Source organism: Miscanthus floridulus, chromosome 5, assembly GCF_019320115.1.
Source record: "Miscanthus floridulus cultivar M001 chromosome 5, ASM1932011v1, whole genome shotgun sequence".
In the NCBI taxonomy this organism is placed as follows: Eukaryota; Viridiplantae; Streptophyta; class Magnoliopsida; order Poales; family Poaceae; genus Miscanthus; species Miscanthus floridulus.
Genome location: NC_089584.1, coordinates 1,869,499 through 1,893,068, shown reverse-complemented (window position 1 = coordinate 1,893,068; position 23,570 = coordinate 1,869,499). Strand labels below are relative to the sequence as shown.

The window sequence follows — 23,570 nt, the reverse complement described above, 5'->3', positions numbered from 1 at the left end:
TTTCGTCAAGAATGGGAGGAGGATGAGGACATGACACCCATGCATATGACCATGTTTGGCATATGGTATGGAGGGAAAGGAGGCCAGCAAGGGTGTCCAAGTTAAGAAGGAGGCCCGAGGCTAATTCGGTTCGAGTCCCCGAGGTGGAGGCCCAAAGCAACTCAAGTTCGAGTCTACCTTGGCCTCCAGGACCAGTCTGCCTTAAACTGATCACCCAAGACGCATCCGGATTCCGTTTAATGTACTACAATTAGTGACGGGATCTAAGCACCCCTTTAATGTACCAGTACCAGATTGTGACCAAACAGAAAAGTACTACAATTACAGTTGTGCAGGGCATGAGGACAAGCATGGAACATGGATGGCTATCCTATCACCTACTCCTACATGATGACTGAGGAGCAAAGGAAGGAATGGCGTGTAGAGAACACCACTGAACTAAAATACCCTTGCCATCTCAATCTCAAACACAGTGCTCCTACTATCGTAGCCCTAGTGTAGGTGCGCAGTGGCGACACGAGAGACATCATAATGAGAAATCTTGGGCGCTGGATTTTCTTCCGTCATCCTGGCGGATTCCCTCCTTTTTTTATTTCTTTCCCAACGCAAAGTGCGCAGTCGAGCAGCAGCCAGCAGGGGCAGGCAGTCCGGGCAGGGCTCGGCCTCGGCTCGTCCCCGGCTTCAATTTGACAATGCATCGGTCGCTGTACATCCGAGGTACTCGGCGCCATGCGCCATGTGGTCTGACGTCGAGATACCGGTCACGTCAACGCCACCTATGATTTCCTACGGTGCACGGCCAGACACCTCGGCGTCAAGATCTGTGACGCCGAGAAGTGTTACCTCAGCGCCAGAAGTCATGGCGCCGACCCCTAGGGTCCAAAGATAAATTTAAGTCTCTTAGGAGGCTAAACGTAATTTTTCTTCATAAAAAAACTAAATAGTAAAAAATTAGGCCGTTTTTACCCCTACCTCCACCCCTCCAGTCAAACAAATAAAGGACCTTGCACCTCATCATCCTGGCTCAGCAATCGGTGCAGGTGATCAAATGCGCCCATAAAGTTTAGAATACGCGGTAGGATTGGTATTATTTGAAGTCGTAGTGGGCTTGGTACTGCTCCTGCGGCTCCGGCTCCGCCTGACAGACACCACGCATAGACTGTAGCAATGCTGTAGCACGGAGCCGGTTTTCTCTTTCCACCTTTTCGCCCTCGCTGTAGCGTGCGCACTGTTCATGGAGCCGACGAAGCGCGAATATCTAGCCCCCGCGGCTCTTGCTAGCTACAGTGTCCAGAGCCGGAGCACGTGGAGCCGTACCAAAGAGGCCAGGTATTAGATCGATATGGATCAATCATGGAAAACCTCATTGAGCAACCTATCAAAGTTGACCCAAGAGGGCCCACCTGGCTCTGAAGCCGCAGATGCTCTCTCCTCCCATTGGGCAGCTTGTCCTCTCATCTTCTTGCCTTTCTCCCCTCCCATGACATCTCTTACTAGCGTCTCCACCTCCCCTCTCTTGACGTCGCTGCCGATCTCGACGCCGACGCGCCATTCCGTGCAGGCGAATCGGCGGTTGGTATGCTGGTCCGCACCAAAGGGCCAGCACAGCATGGGCACCCCGGAGCAGATGCCCTCGAGCATGGAGTTCCACCCACAGTGCGTCAGGAACACGCCGATGGCCTGGTGCCGGAGCACCTCCCGCTGAGGGCACCAGCTCGTCACATAGCCCCGGTCCTTGGTCGCCTCGACAAACTCCGGCGCTAGCGTCGTGGTCGTCTGCATGGCGCCCCTGAGCACCATCAGAAAGTGGTAGCCGCTGTTGGCCAACCCCCACGCGAACTCCTCGATCTGCTGGCTCGTCAGCACGACTATGCTCCCGAAGTTGGCATACACCACGGACCGGGGTTCCTTGCTCCCGAGCCAAGCCAGGCACCCGTCGTCCTCCTTGGTGAGGTTGGCGCTCAGCGTCTCCAGTGGGCCGGCATCGGCTTCCGTGAGCAGCGGGAGCGGGCCGACGGCATAGATGGGTGGAAGGACGGCCGACATGGCGGCGACGACCTCGCCCTCCAGCTCGCCGAACGTGTTGAGGACGACGGCGGTCGCGGCCGTCGGTAGAGCCTGCATGTGTGCAAGGACGACGCGGAGCATGGGGTCATCGGGGTCCGTTGTCCGGACGAAGCTTGCCATGTCGCGCAGGCGCATGTCTGCCGGCAGCCCCGGCACCGGGTCGATGACCGTGCTGTCCAGGTAGACATCGCGCAGCTGCTCTTCATCTGCAGACGAAGTTGGACATTGATGGTTGGTAGCAATTGATGAACCAATCAGTAATTGTTCATCTACGGATCGATATTAATCACTAATCAGAGACAGCTAGCATCTCCATGCAGTACCTTTGAGGGGAATTATGCCCTTGTCAATGAGTTGCTGGCACTGCAGGGACGCCAGGAGCCCGCAGGCGCTCGTCGTCCAGAAGGCCACCGCCCGGACACCCACGTCCGCGGCGGCGCGCAGGACGGGATCGATGTCGGAGACGACGCATGTTGCCGGTGCTCCGGAGGCAGACAGGTCGTCGAGCAGTTTCTTGAGGTGCGGGACAAAGGTGTCGAGTGACGCAAGCAGGCTGACCATGACCTGCGGGGAGTCGTCATCGTCTTCACCACAGGGCGGCGGAAGGCCGTCCGGGATGGAGGCGAAGCCAAAGCCCGGGGCGCCGGCCAGCGCGGCGGGGCCTCGTGTGCGGAGCAGCCGGCGGCGGTTGCGCTCGGAGTGGACGAAGGTGACGCGGACGCCGCCACGGACGTGGAGGAGCTTGGCCAGGTGCAGTGCCGGCGTGACGTGGCCCTGCGCCGGGAATGGGAAGAACACCGCGTGGGTGGCTGGCTTCTCAGCTCGAGTCGACATGGCCGAGGGTCGGTCAGCTCTTGCGGTGCCAAGGTGCGTAAAGATGGCAACGGCCTCGATACGGTATTTGATCTATTAGGGAACGGAAATTGGATCATATCTTTACTTACGGACATCTAAATAGGAAAGAATTCATACCCGACGGGTATAGCGGGTACGGGAACGTTCCCTGTTTATCCGTCACCGTTACCCGTTGGGGAACCCGACTATTTGAGCTGTCATGCGAATATTAGGTCTAAAGAAACTCAACATAGATATTTTGGTCCAAATCTGAACAGTCATATATATAGTTTGTGTGTTCTAGGAACCCTCGTTCAATTTTTCCTCACCATCTCCGCCAGCAGCACAAGCACGCCTGTCTCACGAGCGCTCGTGCCTCTCACTTCCTCAGTTCGGTCTCTCTACCATCTTTGCTCGTTCTCCTCGCAACCTCGCTCCTTCTCCTCGGCATCTCCGAGACTTCGACACTTATACCCGGGTGAAGAAGAAACGTCTCCGATTGCAAAGCTACGACCCCAAGTATCCTTGTTTATCGGGTATGCAGTACCCGTCGGTTATCGGTTACCCGACCGATACCCGACGGGTATGGGGATGGACAAGAATCTATATCTGAGACAGTTAATGGGGATAGAGACAGAATAAATTCTCCATAGCCAAGAAGAAAACGTTCCGACGATACCCGACGGGTATACCCCCGTTGTCATCCTTAAAGTGCGGTTCCTCTCCTTCTTCCCCATTAAATGAATTGCTGGTGGCCTGCGATACTTCCCTATTAAATGATCTCTGTACCTATACGTTGTTGGAAGACTTTTGCGCACGTCGATCGATACAGTAACTACTACTGTACGGTTGGACTTCTGAATAGTTTTTTTTTTTCCTTTGATTCCATAGAGCAGAAGTTAAAGTTATTTAAAAAAACGTTGGTCAAACGGCTTCTCAAAAATGATAGTAGGAAGAAAGCTAGAAAAAGCCAGTATTTTCGTCTTCATCTGTGAAACTGTTTTTGTGACGAGAAGCTAAGGGCTCGTTGGATTGCTCCTGGGCAAAGCTGCCTAGCTCCCAGGCAACATATGGCTTTTAGCCTATTCGTTTATTGGTTTCAGCAAGTCCAAACTAGCCAGTCAATAATGTTTTTTTCTCACAATAAACCAGCACCAGCCAGTCCAAACCAGCCTAGAAACCAACCAACGAACAGGCCGTTTGGCATGGGAGTTGCCTTGGAGGCCCTCAACCAAACACGCTCTAAATAACAGCTTTTAAGAAGAAGTTGTTTCATCAGTACCTTTGTGGTAGGGGAAGTTCGATTCAATTCTCGGTCTAAAATTTAGTTGCCAAAAGTTTAGAATTAAATTTTAAATGATTAAACTTTAAAGGTCCAAACTACATGATCGTTTGGATCATGAGCTAAAATTCTAATTCAAAAGAACTATTGTACCTTTTGGATTTTTCAGCCACTGAACTGTACATGCCCTGAGACCTGATGGAGTTCAATTTTTTTGCTGTTTGCTTGCTAAAATAATAATCAACCTGATTGATATTGATAAATAAATAATTTAAAATTGGTACAGTGAATAGTTCAACAAAATATGGCACATAGTTCAACAAAAAATACTTATCCGCATGCAGACCTAATGTAATCCAAAGAAATTATAGTTCAAACAATACATAAACTTTTTAGAGAGTGCTACTTTTTTTATTTACGTTACTCTCGCCTATTAGCAATATTCTCACGGAAGATATTCATGTTATGATCCTCGCCACCGTCATGTCGATTGCCACCTCTTGGCTCATATGAAGATTCCTCGCGCATTGACATAATTATTTGGATTTGCTTTGGCATCAGATATGACAGTAAGCCTGACAAAAAATCTCCATTCATCATCAAAACGCCAAAAGAAAGTAATGACATTGCGAAAAGATGAGTGATGAAATTGAATACCTCATTTGCCTTGTCATAGCGATTACACATCTAGGTTGTTTTAAATAAAAATTAATATGTCAAAATGATGTAATTTTTCAACATATAAGACAAAAGAACTTATATCTAGAGTGTCGAGAGCTGCGTACAAGATATTCTATTTAGAGTAAAATTCAGCAGCGGTTCTTAAAGTTGTCTGGAGATATCATCTAGGTCTTCAAAGTCCTAAAATACATTTTTGGTTCCCTAGAGTTATAACAGGTCTCATCTAGATCCAAACGGGCGTTTATCCAACTTACTATCCTACATGGCATGTCGATTCAGCGCTTGCATGAATATGAAAGATGGGACCCACGTGTTAGCTGCAGTGTTGTTTTGCCGCGTCACCTGGACTTGTGTGTCAAGACTCCTTTTAAAAATCATACATTTTTCATACAACCTTGGATGAAGATGATGTTTATACGAATAATATAGCCCTCGATGAGATCTACATCTTTATACTTTTGAGTTTACTTATTTGAGACTGTTAATATGCTAAAAATGATATAAGGTTTCAGCATCATATTATCGCATATTAGGATTTGTTGTCTTAGAAAAAACATATTTTTCTTGTATGGTGTCAAATAAAGATAATTTGTATACGAAAATTGTAGCGCTCGATGGGATCTACAAACTCCTAGTTTTGGGTTTTGTCATTCGAGGTCGTTAAGATGGTCAAAAAGATAATATAAAGTTGCATCAGTATATTAATCACGTACCAGGGTATGTCACCTTAGAAAAATCATTTTTGTACGATGTCAAATAAAGATACATTGTATATGAAAATTATAGCCCTCGATGAAATCTATAAATTCTTAGTTTTGGGTTTTATCATTTGAGACTTAAGATGGTAAAATAATAATATAAAGTTTTAGCAGTATATTAATCGTGTATCAGGGCTTGCTGCATTAGAAAAAATTATATCTTTCTTCTATGGTGTCGAATAAAAGTACTCTATGTACAAAAGTTGTAGCTTGACAAGATGTACAACTTTTTAATTTTGAGTTTTTTATTTGTAGTTGTTTAGATTTTTAAAAAAAAATTGATATAGGCTTCAGGAAGAAAAAATTATACAAATTTTGGGTCTCATCTGTTAGATCTATATAAGCATTGAATCGACATGCCGCGTAGAATAGTGGGTCGGGTAAACTCCCGTTTGGACCTGGATGTGACCCGTTATAACTTTAGGGAGCCAAAAATGCATTTTAGAACTTTGAAGACCTAGATAACACCTCCAGACAACATTGAGCATCGCTGATGAATTTTACTCTTATCTTTATATTGCGTAGAAGGATTGGTCAATTTTGTATATATGTTAATTATAGTGGTTGTTTACTGCATTGTTTGTTTTCTAACGAAGTTTACTGCATTGTTAGAAATCAACTCAAATAAAAGATTAGCTTCAACCAGCGACGAAGCCAGAAAAAAATTTAGGTCGGGCTGAACAAAATTCTACGGCGATTTATCTCTACTATGGCCCTTCCTAATCCATATAATTAGGCAAAAAAATTAAGGTGGGGCTGAGGAGGGGCTCCACGTTCCCTCGATTGGTAGCCCGGGCTGAAGCCCCGGTAGCACGGGCGCTGGCTCCGTCGCTGGCTTCAACCTTTGGATGCAACAATATTTTACAACATGAGAAAACAACAGTATTGTTTGAATGGAGATAATTAACTGCATTGGGAGAAATCAACCAGGTATCTAAGTAATATTCCTGAAGCTCAGTATTTTTTTTCTAACAAGAAAGACTTAGCAGTTGATCTGTTGTCCAACCATAAACTAGGACCATAAATTTCAAAAAAAAAAAAAACTAGAACCATTCGTTGTTTTCCAAATCATGCTATCTGTAAAAACTGAGAATCTATAACACAGTTGATGAGGCTCTATTTTAGCCAAAATCAGACAGCCCATACTGTATTTTGTTTTGTTAATAACTATCATGAAATAGTACAACATGTAACACAATTGTCTACGAAATTTGGATCGCACCGAAAAAATCATTTCCAAGAGTTTTATCCTCTTTTCAAGACCAACACCTTCAACGCCGTCGCCTACTGCATCAGCTTCTCCAGTCAGGCGCAGGATCTTCAAGGCCCTGTTTGCTTATAGCCAGAATCCGCCCTACTTTTTAGTCATAGAAATAATATTTTTCTCTCATAACAAATCGGCTCTACAAATCAGATCCAACAGCAATAAGTCCTGCCGCACGTGACCAAAAATGAGGAGGGCCTCGGTGGCTGCCCACGCGCCAGCTGAACTGAATGGTAACTTAGTGGTAACACTATTGTTAGGCACTCGAGCCGTGCGAGTAGCGCGGAACGGCATTGGGCCATTGCTATCAACACTCGCAGCGTGTCCTGATTTAGTAGTAATAAAGGATCAGAGTAGCGATTTACTTTTGCAGCCTTGTTTAGTGAAAGATACCTGCCAGCATTGCAGAGAGAAAACTAGGCTGTTGCAATTGACTATGTGCAAATAGAAATCTAGATAGGGTAAACAATATTGTATTTGAGGAATATTTGATCACAAACTGAATTTTACATGCAGGTTTTCTACATATTGTCATACTAGTTTCACTAATTTCACTAAAAAGGACAAGGAGATGGTCATGAGAAGGTATACGAGTACTGCACATTTTTCTCGTTTTCATTAAAATGGGCCTCAAGTACTCAAAAGTGAGTGCATTTCACATTATCAAATTGAACCCAATAGGTGAGGGTACCAGGTGGTGTTTGATACTTTGATCTATATAATTTCTCTCTAAACGGGAGGTGTACATCCTGTTAGATTCTCATGATCATAAGCTCTATAACTAGGACACAAGAATATGAATGAAATGGTGCTGGTCATACTTTCATTCAATGAGTTAGCCATTAGGCCGAATTTTTTATTTTTCAGCCATTTTAAAAAAAAATATTCACAAATAGACTTCTGGTGGTTTGATTTTCGTTTATGGACCCTGACCTCGGCGCCATGGCTTTTGGCGCCGAGGAAACACGTCTCGGCGCCATGACCAATGGCGCCGAGGTCTTGGCGAGGCATCGGACGTGGCGGTGACCTGGCACCGACGTGGACAAGGCCTTGGTGCCGTAGATCTTGGCACCGAGCTATTACCCTATAGATCTTGGCGTTTGAAATGAAACAAGTATAATTGTTCCGAGGAACATGCAACAACGTCATTGCGATTTAGCTGGTTAGGACGCGCACGACTTAGCTCAAATTTATTTTTTATTCTTCTCTTCTCTTCTCTTCCTGTCAGTTGTTTCTAATCTCGTTCATTTCTTCCCCTCCAAAGAAACACGTAGGAGTATCTTAAGGCAAATTTTCCTAAGCAAATGGAAGATGCAACTTCAACCCTGCGTCAGTTTGTAGAATTCTTCAAGGACAAGGGACAGAACAATGGATTTTCAGAATGAGCACTACTAAGGGGGTGTTTGGTTCCTCCTCCTAGTCGCTGTCCCATCGGATGTTTGGACACGTGTATGGAGTATTAAATATAGACTAATTGTGAAACTAATTACATAGTTTGTGACTAATTTGTGAGACGAATCTTTTAAGCCTAATTAGTCTGTGATTTGACAATGTGGTGCTATAGTAAACATATGCTAATGATGGATTAATTAGGCTTAATAAATTCGTCTCGTAGAGTACTGACAGATTCTGTAATTTATTTTTTTATTAGTATCCGAACACCCCATGCGACATCCTCACGTGACACCTCCTAAATTTTAGTCACAGGATTCAAACACCCCCTAAATTCTGGTGCTCTTACTGTCAGACTACCAGGGACAGAGCAATGAATCTGACGTAGGAGTATACATCATCCAACATGCTTGGTAGCCATGCTTCAAGTGACTGTGACTCCCAGTCAGTATTATGGCATTACAAACGAGATGTTATGCTCTACTACACAACTCCGATTTACATGCGCCTGCAGACATTGGTCTAGATACAGGAAGATTACAGCAAGAAGCAGGAGAGAAAAAAAACACACCCACGAATGCCCTAACATGACCACAAACAGGGATCATCAGCACATCCTGCATCAACTAAGCACCCGCACAGGTGTGCAGGTGCTACACTGGGCATTTGAGCCACATCAGGAAGAATTCAGTAAGCAACTGGAACTACCGCTGGGCCTTCTGGTCTAGCATGTCGCATCCCTGAAGAATTCGGTAGGGATTTGTGGCGGACACTGCTTCTTTGCAACAAATTTGTACTGAGGAAAGGAAAGGGAGAGGATGGCATTAGCACTAACAGTACAGTTGTTAACTGAAGAAATTCAGGACCAGGTCCAGTTACCTTATGTTGACTGTACTTTTCTCTGATTGCTGGAAGGTTGCTCCCAGGACCAACGCTGAAAAGGCGATGCAATGCCTTAACACAGTCGCTCAATTCCGACGGCTTGTACTGCGTGTAATGAGCAAGTGTGGAGTTCTGCTTCCAGTTGCAATGGGATGTGTAAGTTAGCTCCTAAGACATTTCCTTAGGCAACTGCTACAAAGATATGTATGAAACAGCAACATGATGATGCCACCTACCCAAGGATACTTTGTTGGCTGGAGTATAAATCTCGCCAAGAAAATAGCTGAGGCAGCTATTAGTGATGGAGGGTACAAGAGTAGATTGTACTCCAGCAGCGATAGCTCAGCGATGTAATTGGCGAGGAACTCGAGATGCAAAGCAGGATCCTGTACAAAGAGAAATTATCAGTGAACTCATGTCATATATGATATATGTAACTAATTAAGGAATTCCTTCTAGTAACCATTAGCTGGCTATGTGGCAGTACCTCATCACACGCTTGTGCAGAACGAGCAAATCTCCTATTGTAAACAAAAAGAAAAGAGTTAGTGTCAAGTTAGATCGGTATAATTAATTTTACTAAAATGAAATAGAACAGGAAGCACCTCAAAAAGCACTTTGCTGTAGGTGCTGTCATTTCAAACTTCAAGTAATTCAGCACCGAAGCTTCCATTTCTAGAACCTTTAAACGTACAAGTCATTCAGTGACGATGACAAACAAAGGACTATCAGATATGGTCTACTGTATTTTTCTTTAAAGAATGATCGGGAACAAACAAAGGACTATCACAAACCTCATCTCTGAAGTATGTATTGTCTGTTATGTAGCAGAATTCTTCTACTTGGGGTGCACATATCTCCTCGTATTTTCTGAATTTGAAGTTTCCAACACGTCAAAGTCAGTATGCCAACAGCCTAATGATAACCGAGGACAACTGAAAGAAGTAAAGGGAATGAGTAACAGAATCTTACGCAGCTATAAGCATGCAAGCAACACCAAGTAATTGCAGCCTTTGGCGGTTGATTTCGTTGCCAGAAAGATAACGGTCGATGTAGTTAACTGTCAGGTACAAAGTATCAGGAACGAGACGGTATTCTTCAGCAACCTGCACGAGGAAAAATCATGAATACCACGGAAAGTTGACAATATTTTTCTTTAGGCTTTTCTTATGTTTAGAAGAAAAGGCTTACTTCCACGAGCCAGTCTATCAAAATTGCCCTCATGCTTGGGTTGACATCTTTTTGAATCGTTTCCATGAAATCAGTTGATGGTCTTTTCTTTGTCTGCCAGAAAGTAAAGCACTATTAGTAAAAATCAAAGAAGAATCAGAGTTTTCTAGGACTCTTTAACGTCAGATCAAGCGTAGCCCAAATTTTCCTCAGAACAGAATTAGATATTCTTTCGCTCAAATCGAGCTTCATTAATGCACCAACAATGAAACTTCACATAAAAAATCAGAAAGTGTTCCCACATTGGTAAACTGCAATTATAAAATGACCAAACACACTTGAAGTAAATATTACTACGGCCTAGCTTATTTAGTGGCATCAATGCAGAGATTTTGCAGTCAACCCAAAATTCCTTATGTTCAGTGCTTGAGGGGAAACCATTTTGGCACCAGGGTTGAGGAAAGAATGTGTCACCTCAGCCTCTCGCAGATGCATGTAGATGTCAGAAGCCAGAGTAGCGCACAACTGTGGATCCAACAAGTCGTTGTCAACATCACAGACGCGGTCAATTTCCATTGGGGCAGGTGCATTTTTCTTCCATTTATTTTCTGAAAAGGAAAGTAGACCACACGCGACTGAATCAACAATTTTTTTTCGACAAAATACACTTAAAAATGGAGATCTTAATATGAATCTCAGCAGACCTTCAACATCTCTATCTTCTGATATAAGCAAATGTTCATCCGCCCGTCGCTGCAACGAAGCCAGCATCGAGGAATCCCCATTGTCTATGTACTCGAAGTCCGGGCTTTTCATGGAGTCGCAAGTCGACATCGTCTCGTCAATAGAAACTGAATCTCCTGAACGTCCAGGAGACACGAAACTGCTGCAGGGTACCAAGGCAGGAGCACGACTTGGCACATGGACAGTGGTCGGCACCTTAGGAAGAGGAACATTATGCTTCTGCCTTGTGCTGCTGCCAAGGCGTGATACTGGTGGAGCTGGCTTGATGGAAGCCGACTTCACAGCAGAACCCCGAATGGAGCTCACATTGCGAACATTTGCCAAAGATGGCTTCTTTAAGGGTGCAGCCGAGGTAGCTGACTTCGATTTCTGCATGAGATTTGAACAAAAGGGACAAATTATTTCAAACCTCTGTTTGGGGGCTCCACTAATCAGGTACATACATACACATAATATCATATTGCTCAGAGAAGATTCCAAAGCAAACAAAGACAAAAGATTGCCACGTTCCAAAAACCAAGGGTCTTTCTTTTGTACGGAGGTCTGTATTTTTGAGCATGATGAGCAGAATCCAAGATTTCAATTCAACGAATAAAAAGTACAAGTAACAACCCCATGGAGTGTGTTTAAAGCATGTATAGTAGGCTTTAAAGCACCAAGAGGAAGAGATGTTTCAGGATTCCTTTTTTGAAAGAGCTGTGTTAAAGTTGCAAAGACTGATTGCGAGTAACAAACAGTACGATATCACAAAATCTGTAGCATTCAGGGAATGTGGAATAGGTGGTGTCCAAATACAGCCAGGACACGCATCACGCCTCATTAGAGTATCCAAGAAAGGAAACTGTGTATCAAGAAGGGGATGAAATGAGCAGTGGCGAGTGGCAAAAGAAACAAAAGATCTCCGGAACCTGCAGAAGGAGAAACCGGGAAATGCCCTCGATTCATCTCTCAAGTTAGTCGAACTCAAGGACCAAGAAGAGCCACGCTACGAGGATTCGAAACTATTGAGGTGAAAACCGGAAGAAGAAAAAAAAAGGTACTAGTAGTAAAGTGAAACCTTTGAGCCCGCCCAGCCCACGCCAAGAACACCTGGGTCCGGGAAAAGAAAGGCACAATGACTTGTGTTGCGCATGAAAAAGAAAGGCCCGCCAACCGCGCAACAAACGATCCCTGACGGGCAGAGAGAGCCGCACGTACCGCGGCGGTGGCCGGTGGCGCGACCTTCCCAACGGCGGCGGCCCTCCCCACCGGAGCGGCGACGACGTTGGTGATGTTGCCAAGCGCGGCGCGCTTCTTGGCCTGCGCGGCGGCGGGCCCCGCCGCCATCGCGGGGCGCTTGGCGGCCGCGGACGAGGACGAGGAGGAGCGGCGGGAGGCGGCGTGGGTCGACATCGTCGGAACAGGTCCTTCCCCCCTGGCCGAACCGGACGGATCCCCCTAGTCCTCGGGCCGCGGTATGGTCGGGGCCTATGGCGGGGGAGCGGAGCGGATGGCTTGGGTCCCGACCGGATGAGCAGAGCAGAAGAAGAAGACGGGCAGGCGGAGGAGACGGAACGGAAGAAGAGGGGCAAGGGAGTGGATTTTTTAGGAAAAGACCCCTAAACTTTCGAATCGTTTACCGTTTGTGCCAGGGTGATTAGGCCGTTGAGAGCGGCAGGCAGTTGATCCAAACCCTACACCGTCTTGGAGCGGTTGGTTTTGAAATTCAAACGACCAGGTGTCTTTGCGGTTGACGTCGGCACTTTCTAGCGCCGTTGCCTATCTTATTTTTTTTTCATTTCATTTCAGTACACGATCGTGCTTTGGTCCTAAGTCCTTGTTTACTGACGGATTCTGTAATTTATTTTTTTATTAGTATCCGAACACCCCGACATCCCATGTAACATCGATGTGATATCCCAAAACTTTACGTGCTGGATCTAAACAAGGCCTAGATCGGCCTCATCGATAAAAGACGGTTACAACTACAACATTCGCTAATACAGAGTAGCTAGAGCAACTATAACAAGTAAAATAGCCACAGTCTAAATAGGTACAGCCATCTCTACCGATTAAGCTAGTTTCTTTTCGTCTCACTACGAGAAGATCTTAGATAAGGTGAACGCATTTGAGGAAGAAAAAATGGCAACATGGGAAATGAACCATAGATTTTGGGACTTCACTTTACTTGGTCATCACAGCCTGAGAAGTTTGTTCTGAATGACTAGGCTCAAGAGTCCTTGTAGGCAGGGAATGTTGCCCTCTTGAACGAGAACGACATTTCGTATTCTTTTTCTAATCCACGTGCATGGTGGTTTTATGTTTTATGGCTCCTTTTTATGATACTAATATATATGGCATGTTTGATTGAAACCTGAGAGGTATTACCTGGCTAAGCAAACAATTTTATACAGCCTGTTCGTTTGGCTGTGGCTTGTCGTAAACGATCATAAAATTGCAGCCGGAACAGTATTTTTCTCTCACACAAACCAGCCAGCAGTACTTCTTTACGAACCAGCAACGAAACGAATCAGCCAACCGAACAGGCTGATGAGCTTCTCAAATTAGACGCCTATGTAAATGGTCATAGAGCAACGGCTGCCTTGCTTCCGTTAGCGGCGGCTCCTCCTGCGTGCAGTGCTGCGGACAACGCAGGGACGGGAGGGAGGGAGGGAAACGCAGGCCCCGATCGATTTGAAACGCGAAGCCATCTGGGCTCTGGGCCGCGTATGTGAACGTTGTGTAAAGCTACACTACATGGGCCCACACAACACTGTAGCGTCAGGGGCAGGGCAGTCAGGCAGTGTGGCTGGTAGGTACGGTTTGCTCATGCGCCCTGGCCCTTGCGCTTCGACATGCAAAATTCATGTATCATATCTGACTGTTGTCCTTCTCACCGCATCCTCATCCGCATCCGCATCAGAGTCATCTCTACCGGGTCTGGTGCGTTTCGACATGCAAAATTCCCTTTCTCACATATACCATCGTTCTTTTTCTTTTTTATAGGTAGTGTCGGTGTTTTCTTTAATACACTAGTAAATTTATACGATTACTGTGCTTCTCTAGAAAGACGGTGGTAGTATCTAAAAACACAAGAATTTATACTGGTTCAGTCCGAAGCCCTATATCCAGTCTTAGAGATGATCAAGTGTGTTCCTCACTTTAATGCTCTGAAGTTCTTACAATAGGAGTGTAAGAATGATGGAAGAGGTAGGAGAGTTAGAGCTAAGAGATGAACTGCCTGAAGGAAAGCCTCAGGAGTCCGGTGGTGTCCAAAATGAATGAGAGAATGATGTGTAAGATTCAAGATGGTGGGAATGATCCCCTGGCTGCCCTTTATATATATAGAGTCCAGGGCCAGGGCATGTACAAAGAGGAAGGTCCTCTCAACCGAGGGGTCGTGAGCCTGAGGGAGGAGCCTAGCTAATTTGGCTTGCAAGCTACGCCGTCCTGCGGTGCACGTCCGAACATGGCTGTCGTCATGATCTTGTGCCCACGTCGTGATAAGGTGTGGCGTGGTGCCACTGTACCGGCCGTGGCGGCACTGTAGACACGGTGGTGGTTTGCCAGCCGTCCTATGCGACGTGATCTCCGCTGTGGTCTTCGTCATCGTCTCCTGATTTCTTGGGGGCATCATATAAGAGTTGGTAGCTGCCCCCAGGTCGTCGATCGCCTGGTCGTCTTTGTTGAGTTGGTGGCCACGATCCCGAGCTCCGAGGTCGTAGCTTCCACTGGTCCAGATGGCCTCCAGGTCAAGGCCTCCGTCGTGGAGCCCATCCCGTAGTGAGTAGAATCGTACTTGCGTCTTGTCGGGCCATATCTGTACGGTCGGCACCGTACTTGGCCGTCACCGCCGTGCGATGTTGTCTTGTCCGCGCTGCGTGACGCAGGGATGGCGTCTAACCGGACCGAGGTGACCGTTGTCCCCTCGGTCCTTGCGGGGGTCAATGCGACGTGCTCACTCTTGTCAGAGTAGGCACGCTTGGCTGGTCCGACCTCTCCTCGTTCCTCACAGGTGTCAGGACGGTGGAGAGGTAGTGAGTTTCTTATGTGTCGTTCGGCTAAGTCAGAAGGGAGAGGTCATGGCTGCCCTAGTCTCGGCGTCCGGCCTGGTTCCCTTGGCTTAGCTGGGCCTCGGACGTTTAGGCCTTCGCTAGGCTGATGTATCGTAGACCGCTCGGCCTGCTAACTAATCGTTGCCTTGAGATACCCGTGGATCATAACCCCGACAAGTAGTCAGAATGAAACGAACTCTATGTCAACATTATAGAGTTCAACATGATCAATGATTTTGTAGTTGATGACTTATCTACTTTTATTAGAATGACTCTAATATTTATTTCGGGTTATTAAATTTTGGAATTCGAGATTTTTTATTTTTTCAAAAGGCCTCGAACGTTGGCATACTTTATATCAAAGTCGTAGCTCTCAATGTGATCTCATTTATACATTCGAATATTTGTTTTAAATTATTAGATTTTTACACTTAAAATTTTAAACTTTTTAAACAAGTCTCAGATGTTTACGACATTTTGTAGCTCTCTCAACACGAACTATAATTTTATAGTTGATGGTATTGTTTAGAGGGCTAAACCGGACTAAATTGTAAGCAACAATACACTTAGTTACTACAAATCTAATACTCGGCATGCATGAGGCTTCTCTTCTCTCCCTAATATTAAAACAAAGAGAGTTTCTCTGTTGGTCAAAATGAACATTCCAGATCATCCGTCTGTCCTTTAGGCTAATCTTTGGCCTTGAGACCAAACATGACCGCACACATCAAGCCACCACCTCTAAGAGGTCAAAGGCAGAGTCTATCTGTGGTTCGCTTTGCACAACCTCAATGTTCTTCTCCTACTGCAATTTAATAAGAAGGAAGGGTGTAAACGAATATGGAAAAAAGAACGGGATAGAAGTAGAACACCAATGAGCATATAAGATAGCTGAGCCATGGAGACATATTATTTTAGTTTTTGCTCGCGTTTCTTTTGCTAGCTAATGCTAGCTTCGCAAAATATAGCACTAACTAATTCTTGGTTGATTTCTATGCCATGGGGCCCACCGAGAACCCCTAGAAAAGAGAGGAGGGGAGCATCATTCCAAAAAGACATTCCTTAGACCCTGTTTGTTTGAGCTTTTGGCTATTTTTAGACTACTAGCTTTTAAACTTTTCAAGAGTTAAACAACTCACAAAAACCAAAAGCCAATCTCACTGTATCGAGCTTCTTGCTTTTGGCTTTCATGAGCTTTTTGGGTTTTGAAAGTTCCAAAAGCTCTCAAGAAACACAAACAAACCAGGCCTTAGTGTTCTATCCTTCTTCTTAGCCTTTGTGAAAGGTCCTAATGGCTAGAGGAGGGTGAATAGCCTAATAAAATTTCTACAACAACACTTAACAAAATGGTTAGACAATTATGAGGCAAAGCAAGTGTTGCGCTAGCCTACTCAAAAAGCAAGCCACCTACCATAATTCTAGTTTAGATAGTGTCTATTCACACAATAGCTATGACACTACCCTATGTTAGTGTGCTCTCAAAGGCTAACTAAAGAGCCACACCAACCAACCAAGCAAGCTCTCACAACAAGCTATACTAAAGAGCTTGTCAACTAGTTTGCGATAAAGTAAAGAGAGTGATCAAGAAGGTTATACCGCCATATAGATGAAGAAACCAATCAATCACAAGGATGAATAACAATGAAGACCAATCATCTCGGAATCAATGATGAACACAATGATTTTTTACCAAGGTTTACTTGCTTGCCGGCAAGCTAGTTCTCATTGTGGCGATTCACTCACTTGGAGGTTCACGCGCTAATTGGCTTCACATGCCAAACCCTCAATAGGGTGCCGCACAACCAACATAAGATGAGGATCACACAAGCCACGAGCAATCCACTAGAGTACCTTTTGGCTCTCCACCGGGGAAAGGTCAAGAACCCCTCACAATCACCACGATCGGAGCCGGAGACAATCACCAACCTCCGCTCAACGATCCTCGCTGCTCTAAGCCGTCTAGGTGGTGGCAACCACCAAGAGTAACAAGCGAAACTCACAGCGAAACACGAACACCAAGTGCCTCTAGATGCAAACACTCAAGCAATGCACTTGGATTCTCTTCCAATCTCACAAAGATGATGAATCAATGATAGAGATGAGTAGGAGGGCTTTGGCTAAGCTCACAAGGTTGCTATGTCAATGTAAATGGCCAAGAGAGTGAGCTTGAACCAGCCATGGGGCTTAAATAGAAGCTTCCATGAAATAGAGCTGTTGTACCCCTTCACTGGGTACAGCGCGGGGTGACCGGACGCTGGGCCTCAGCGTCCGGTCACGTGATTCATGCCACGTGTCCCCTACTTCAAATAATATTCGTCAGATTTCAACGGTCATTAGTTGACCAGACGCATCAGTTAGAAAGTGACCAGACGCTGGACCTCAGCGTCCGGTCGTTTCCAGTAAGGTTCCAAACACGAATTTTCATGACCGAACGCGTCCGGTCATGCCCGATCGGACTCACCCAGCGTCCAGTCATTCAACACCTCCTCTATGCGCCTCACGTCAGCGTATGTCAGCACTGATCGGACGCACCCTGCTAGCGTCCGGTCGTAGAGCGACCTAGCATCCGATCGTTTGACCGACACCAGTGTCTTCGCTGATACATCTGACTGGACATGCCGGTCCAACCGAGGCCAGCATCTGGTCACTCACAGTGACCTCTGTCTTTTCTATCTAAGGCACCGGTGGCACCGTCGGACTGTCCGCACTCTACGGGTGGGCACTCCGCTAGTGGAGTTTCTTACCCTTGCACCTAAACTTCACCACCCTTGATCAAATGTGCCAACCACCAAGTGTATCACCTTGTGCACATGTGTTAGCATATTTTCACAAACATTTTCAAGGGTGTTAGCACTCCACTAGATCCTAAATGCATGTGCAATGAGTTAGAGCATCTAGTGGCACTTTGATAACTGCATCCTGATATGAGTTTCACCCCTCTTAATAGTACGGCTATCAATCCTAAATATGATCACACTCTCTAAGTGTCTTGATCACCAAAAGAAAATAGCTCCTATGATTTATACCTTTGCCTTGAGCTTTTTATTTTTCTCTTTCTTCTTTCCAAGTCCAAGTACTTGATCATCATCATGGTATCATCATCATCATGCTATGATCTTCATTTGCTTCATCACTTGGAGTGTGCTATCTATCTCATGATCACTTGATAAACTAGGTTAGCACTTAGGGTTTCATCAATTCACCAAAACCAAACTAGAGCTTTCACTTTGGCTCGTTAATATAACTAGCTATTCTTGTTCCTATCATTGCCCATGCCATCGTACCTTCAGCTATTCACCCCTCTCACAACTAGGCCCTGTAATCTTACTTTCACAGATCTAGTGACATGGAAGGAGTCCTTACTTTTTTGTGTGTTTCTAGTATCACACTTAAAACACAACATGTTACACGCCATACTGTAGGATCTCTGGTTACCCTAAAGGGGGGTGAATAGGCATATTAAAACAAACACTTAAACTTTCATCAAATTTAACCTATGGCACTGTCGAGCTAGAATAGTGGCACTACCACACCTGCAGACAATTTTGTGGCACAATTCAAAAACTATGAATGGAAACTTGAATCAGATAAATTACTGAGCTTCCTGCAAGTATATGTAACACAGATCAACAGCTAGAAGTGATAGGAACACCACACACAAGTAGATCAGCCACAAACCCTAGAAATCACCTCAACAACAATATGAAATGCAAATGATGTAAATCAAGCACAAGGTGACACGATGATTTATTCCATAGTTCAGCTCACCACTAAGGCTTGCCTAAGTCCACGTTGTTGAGGTTAGCCACTAAGGCTTAGGGCTTTGCAACTCTTCCTCATTCTTAAGTCAAGAGACTCAACTCTTAAGATGAGGGGTGAGTTTACTAGCTTCAAGAGATGGTTACAAACCTCCTGGGTACACCCCATTGTCGTCGTGGCCCAACCTTTGGCGCATCTACTTCTTATCACCGTTGACGCCTGCCTATCTTTGTCATGTGCATATGGTGCCTATTGTTGCCTAGATGAGTGGCAGTCAGTATATGGGAGGAGGTGCTGTTGGCTCTAGCTCGAGGGGCATCCAGAGCTCGGCTTTCGCCCCACTCATGGACTGCCCACACTGCAAGGTGAAATTAGTACGGATCCAAAGCAAGCAGTAGGCCACTTTTGGCCAGACCTTCGTCAAGTGTCTAAACAACATCAAAGTAAGTCAAATTTTTTTGTTCAATTTTGTGCTTTTGGATGGTGGTCATGAAGGTATGGTTTCATTAGTTGTAGGATGACCCAACTACATGTGGCATCATCATGTCCGAGAAGTAGTATGAAGATGTCCTATGCAATCCAGAGCAGCATCCAATCTGGTGGAAGAAGGCAATCCTTCTCGGTTGTGTAGATGGTGGACATGGGTCTGTCGACCCTATTCTAGAGTTCAAGGAAGATTTTGATAAAATAAAGGCAAAACTTGACAATGATGTGAATGATGTCTCGAAGTTGAAGGTGCAAGTAGAGATTCTAAAGAAGGACTATGTCATTATTATAGCCGTGTGTGTAGGTGTAGTCATTGGTTGTATTCTGAGCACAATTTGGAAGTGATGTAGCCGTGTGTGTGGCTTTTGCCTATTAGATGTATGACAATAGCTATTTGCTAATAATTGAGTTTGGAATTTGTAACCTTGCTGCCATTCTGTTATCTATTTGAGCAATGTTAGAGCTTAGGCTCCTAAGGCTATAGCCAATTCTTAGGTCTTGCTAATGCTTAGGTCTGATAGGTCTTGCCACTTCTCCTAGCATAGGTCTTGCCGACCATAACAAGCAATCTGGTGGTGTATGCTATCATATAATTGAGCTTTGCTCTTTTCATTCTATCATCTAATTGAGCAATGCTCTTGTCATCAAATAAAATTCAGCAGGATTCACATAAGCATTTCAACTTATTCACTTCCATCATAGATCACACATAGTTCACAGTTTGCTGCCATCAAAGGCATGTAGTTGATAATTTGCTAACATTATATTACAAAACAAAGGTCACAAAATATCTAGAAATGCACCATCAGTCTCAGTGTCCTCCACAGAACATGTCCATCAAGCTTCTCACAACCTTTGCTAGAGGAGCAGCAACATCCTTCTTATGCTTCTTCTTCAATGGTGTTTTTTCTTCTTAGAAGTTGTCTTTTTCTTCTTAGCTGTTGTCCAATCTTCCTTCTAATATACCTTTTCTCCATTATCAGCTCCCTTAACCTGTCTACTAACTCATGGATGAGAAGACCTTTCAAGTGCTTGATCTGAGAATTGAAACTCTCAAAAACATTGTTAGTCAAATAATCACATTTGCTCTCTTAAGAAAGTGTTTCATGAAGTTGCTGTACATGTGCCTCATGCACTCCCTATTTTTAGCTTGTGAAAAAATAGCCCCCACAGCTTTCTCTAGTCCTTTACAAGCATCTGAACACAAAACTAGTCCTGGTGGGTCTCCTATGACTTTGTGCAGATTTTTTAGAAACCAGGTCCAGTTGTCCTCAGTCTTTGAGTCAAAAATAGCATATGCTATATGGTACAACCAGTTGTGCCTGAAAGCATCTAGGCCCCTTGTTGGGTTTCGATGATTAATGACAATACAAGATTACTATAACTAATGTGTGTTTTGCAGAGGCAATTAAGTTAGGTCATGGTAATGGAGATCAATTGGGCAATCAAGGTGGTCATGCCCCTACGATAGAAATTGTTTCGGTTTTCAAAGGATGGACGACAAGGTTAAGGATGACTAGTTCTAAGTGTTGATTGGAGTTGGAGTGACACTTAGAGTAGTTTAGGACTTTGTTTTTCCTTTGGCCGTACTATTAAGGGGGGTATGGACGGGTAGCTTGACCTAGATGAGTCTAGTGAGTTAGGTGTGGTGCACACTTGTTAAAACTAGCACTAGGTAGCTCCACAATAGCCCTATGATCCTATGGAGCAAACTTCATTCACATATGTTCGAGAGTTGGAAGTGAATGAAGGATCAAATGCTGACCGGATGCTGGCTCCAGTGCGACCGGACACTAGCCACAGGGTCTGGTTAGTACATTTGATCAAGGTGATTGCGTTCGGTGCGACCGAACGCTGGAGTGGTCAAGTGACCGGACGCTGAGAGGCAGCGTCCGGTCGACTCCAGTAAGGTTCCAGAGAAGGAAATCTGCAACCGGACGCGTCTGGTCAATACTGACCGAACCCTGAGGATCTAGCGTCTGGTCAAGTACAGTAAGCATCCAATGAGGGTTTAATACGACCAGATGCGTTCGGTCAGTGGTGATCGGACCATGCCAGCATCTGGTCAACACTTAAACACTGGTGTGTGGGTTGAACTAACTAGAGCGTCCGGTCACCCCGCAGAGGCACATAACGGTTCGTTTTTTAGGCTGCCTTATAAATAGAAGCTCCACTCGTGTGTGGAGTCACTTTTGCTCATTCCAACAGCTGAGAAACATGTTTGTGAGTGCCAAGAAGAGCAAGGTTCTAGTGAGATGATTGAGATTCATGAATCCAAGAGAGTAGCCTCATTAGTGAATCAAGAGTAGCAAAGTGTGCATCCACCGTTCTCATTAGGCTTCGAGTGGTCAAGTGAGAGTTCATGCTTGTTACTCTTGGTGATCGCCATCACCTAGACGGCTTAGTGATGATTGGGAGCTTGGTGATCACCCGGCGGAGCTTGTGGGTGACCCAACTTAAGTTGTGAGCGGTTTTGGGTGATTCACCATGACGGAGTGTCAAAGAATCAACCCGTAGAGAGCACTTGATCCTTGCGCGGATCAAGGGGAAGCTACACCCTTGCACGGGTGCTCCAATAAGGACTAGTAGGGAGTGGCAACTCTCTGATACCACGGCAAAACATCACCGTGTTCCTCTCTCTCTATTTACTTTGAGCATTTACTTTGAGTAATTCAATACTTGTCTTTACATTCATAGAATTACCATGCTAAAGTAAGTTTGGCACATAGGTTGTAAGTCTATTGTGCGTTAGATTGATAGAAACACTTTTCTAGGCATAAGGGATTAATTAGGCTAACCACAGGATTTAATTATTGTAATTAATTTTAGAATTAGCCCAATTTACCCCCCCTCTTGGGCATCTTGATCCTTTCAATTGGTATCAGAGCCTCATGCTCATGTTTTTAAACTTAATCGCTTAGAGCAAGATGTCTCACGGAGATGGACCTTCTCCTATCTTTGAGGGAGATGACTTTCCATATTGTAAAATTTGCATGGAGGCGTACTTAGAAGCTCTAGATGTTGGTATTCTTAGAGCCGCCTCACAAGGCTTCCCAAAACCTCGGGATACTACTAACTTACAAGGCGATGAGGTTAATTATGAAAAGTGGAATGCAAAGGCTCGAAACACCATCTTTAGAGGCCTTTGCAAAGATGTGTTCAACCGCGTAAGGAACCACAAAGACACCCATGCACTATGGTTGGACATTTGTGCACTCCATGAGGCAACCAAGAGTGAGCGTGAGGAATGCTATCATCTTGTGATTAAAAAGCTAAATTTATTTGAGATGCTTTCTAAAGAATGTGCTAATGAGATGTATTCACGTTTGAATGTTCTTGTAGAGGAAGTTAATGGGCTTGGACTTACTCAAATGTCACCATCCGATGTTGTGAGAAAGATCTTGACTGTCCTCCCCATTGACAAATATGAGCATATTGTGACCGTGTTACACTAAGGTGATCTTTCCACCGCTACACCGACACAAATCTTGAGAAAGATCAATGCTCATGAGATATATATGCACATCACGCCACAAGATGGCTCATACTCTACCAAGAAGAAAGAGAAGGACTTAGCATTCAAAGCTAGCCAAGACAAAGGCAAAGCAAGACTTGAGTATGAGAGCTCAAGTAAAGAAGAAGAAGAAGATGAAAATCTTGCTCTCATGGTGAAGAAAGCCGCCAAGATGCTAAATAAGCTAAACAAGAGTGGCATCAAGTTCAACGGCAAGAAGAAGAAGTTCTTCACAAGCTCTAGAAGAAAGCCAATCTCCGAAATGGATTGCTTCAATTGTGGTGAACTTGGTCATCTAGCACATCAATGCCCTAAGCCCAAGAAAGACAAGTTCAAGAACAAGAACAAGGGCAAGAAAGATGACTCAAGTAATGAAGATAAAGATGAGAAGAAGAAGAAGAAGAAGCCATATAAGAAGAGAGATGGCAAAAAGAGGGACTTCCACAAGAAGAAGAAGAGTGGAAAGGCCTACATCGTTGGTGATTGGCTCACGAACATTGATTCATCTAGTGGATCATCCGATGATGATAGTGATAATGAGAAGGTGACCGCCATTGCTATTGATCTTCCATCTTCACCGCCACCATCGCCATCATCCTCTACACACCTATGCCTTATGGCCAAGGGTGAACACAAGGTAACTAATAATGATGATAGTAGTGATGATGAGCAAGCTAGTGATGATGATAGCGATAGCGATGAT

At 44.9% G+C, this 23,570-nt stretch overlaps 2 protein-coding genes across 3 annotated transcripts; both read right to left on the bottom strand.

The window, feature by feature from the left end:
- Positions 1–1,191: 1,191 nt before the first annotated feature.
- On the bottom strand, positions 1,192–3,051 carry LOC136451312 (7-deoxyloganetin glucosyltransferase-like). Of its 2 annotated transcripts, XM_066452024.1 has the most exons (3): positions 2,391–3,051; positions 1,404–2,273; positions 1,192–1,281 (listed from the first exon to the last, which is right to left on the bottom strand). In XM_066452024.1, the coding sequence occupies exons 1-3, from the start codon at positions 2,899–2,901 to the stop codon at positions 1,259–1,261; spliced, it is 1,404 nt and encodes a 467-aa protein (XP_066308121.1). In that variant the 5' UTR covers positions 2,902–3,051; the 3' UTR covers positions 1,192–1,258. The 2 variants fall into 2 exon arrangements, with proteins under 2 accessions (XP_066308121.1, XP_066308120.1); XM_066452023.1 differs by lacking the exon at positions 1,192–1,281 and having other exon boundaries at positions 1,319–2,273.
- Positions 3,052–8,596: 5,545 nt separating this feature from the next.
- Positions 8,597–12,566, bottom strand: LOC136451311 (cyclin-A1-2-like). The gene is made up of 11 exons (XM_066452022.1): positions 12,272–12,566; positions 11,035–11,443; positions 10,805–10,938; positions 10,352–10,444; positions 10,133–10,266; positions 9,955–10,030; positions 9,766–9,842; positions 9,648–9,681; positions 9,397–9,546; positions 9,158–9,292; positions 8,597–9,074 (listed from the first exon to the last, which is right to left on the bottom strand). Exons 1-11 carry the CDS (start codon positions 12,464–12,466, stop codon positions 9,003–9,005), a joined length of 1,509 nt encoding a protein of 502 aa, XP_066308119.1. The 5' UTR covers positions 12,467–12,566; the 3' UTR covers positions 8,597–9,002.
- Positions 12,567–23,570: the final 11,004 nt, after the last annotated feature.

Coding starts and splice junctions, on each gene's coding strand:
- LOC136451312 (XM_066452023.1), bottom strand. CDS start 2,901: ATGTCGACTCGAGCTGAGAAGCCAGCCACCCACGCGGTGTTCTTCCCA. Junction 2,274..2,390: donor GGGCATAATTCCCCTCAAAG/GTACTGCATGGA, acceptor CTTCGTCTGCAG/ATGAAGAGCAGCTGCGCGAT.
- LOC136451311 (XM_066452022.1), bottom strand. CDS start 12,466: ATGTCGACCCACGCCGCCTCCCGCCGCTCCTCCTCGTCCTCGTCCGCG. Junction 10,445..10,804: donor TGCATCTGCGAGAGGCTGAG/GTGACACATTCT, acceptor ACTTTCTGGCAG/ACAAAGAAAAGACCATCAAC. Junction 9,843..9,954: donor ATACATACTTCAGAGATGAG/GTTTGTGATAGT, acceptor GTACGTTTAAAG/GTTCTAGAAATGGAAGCTTC.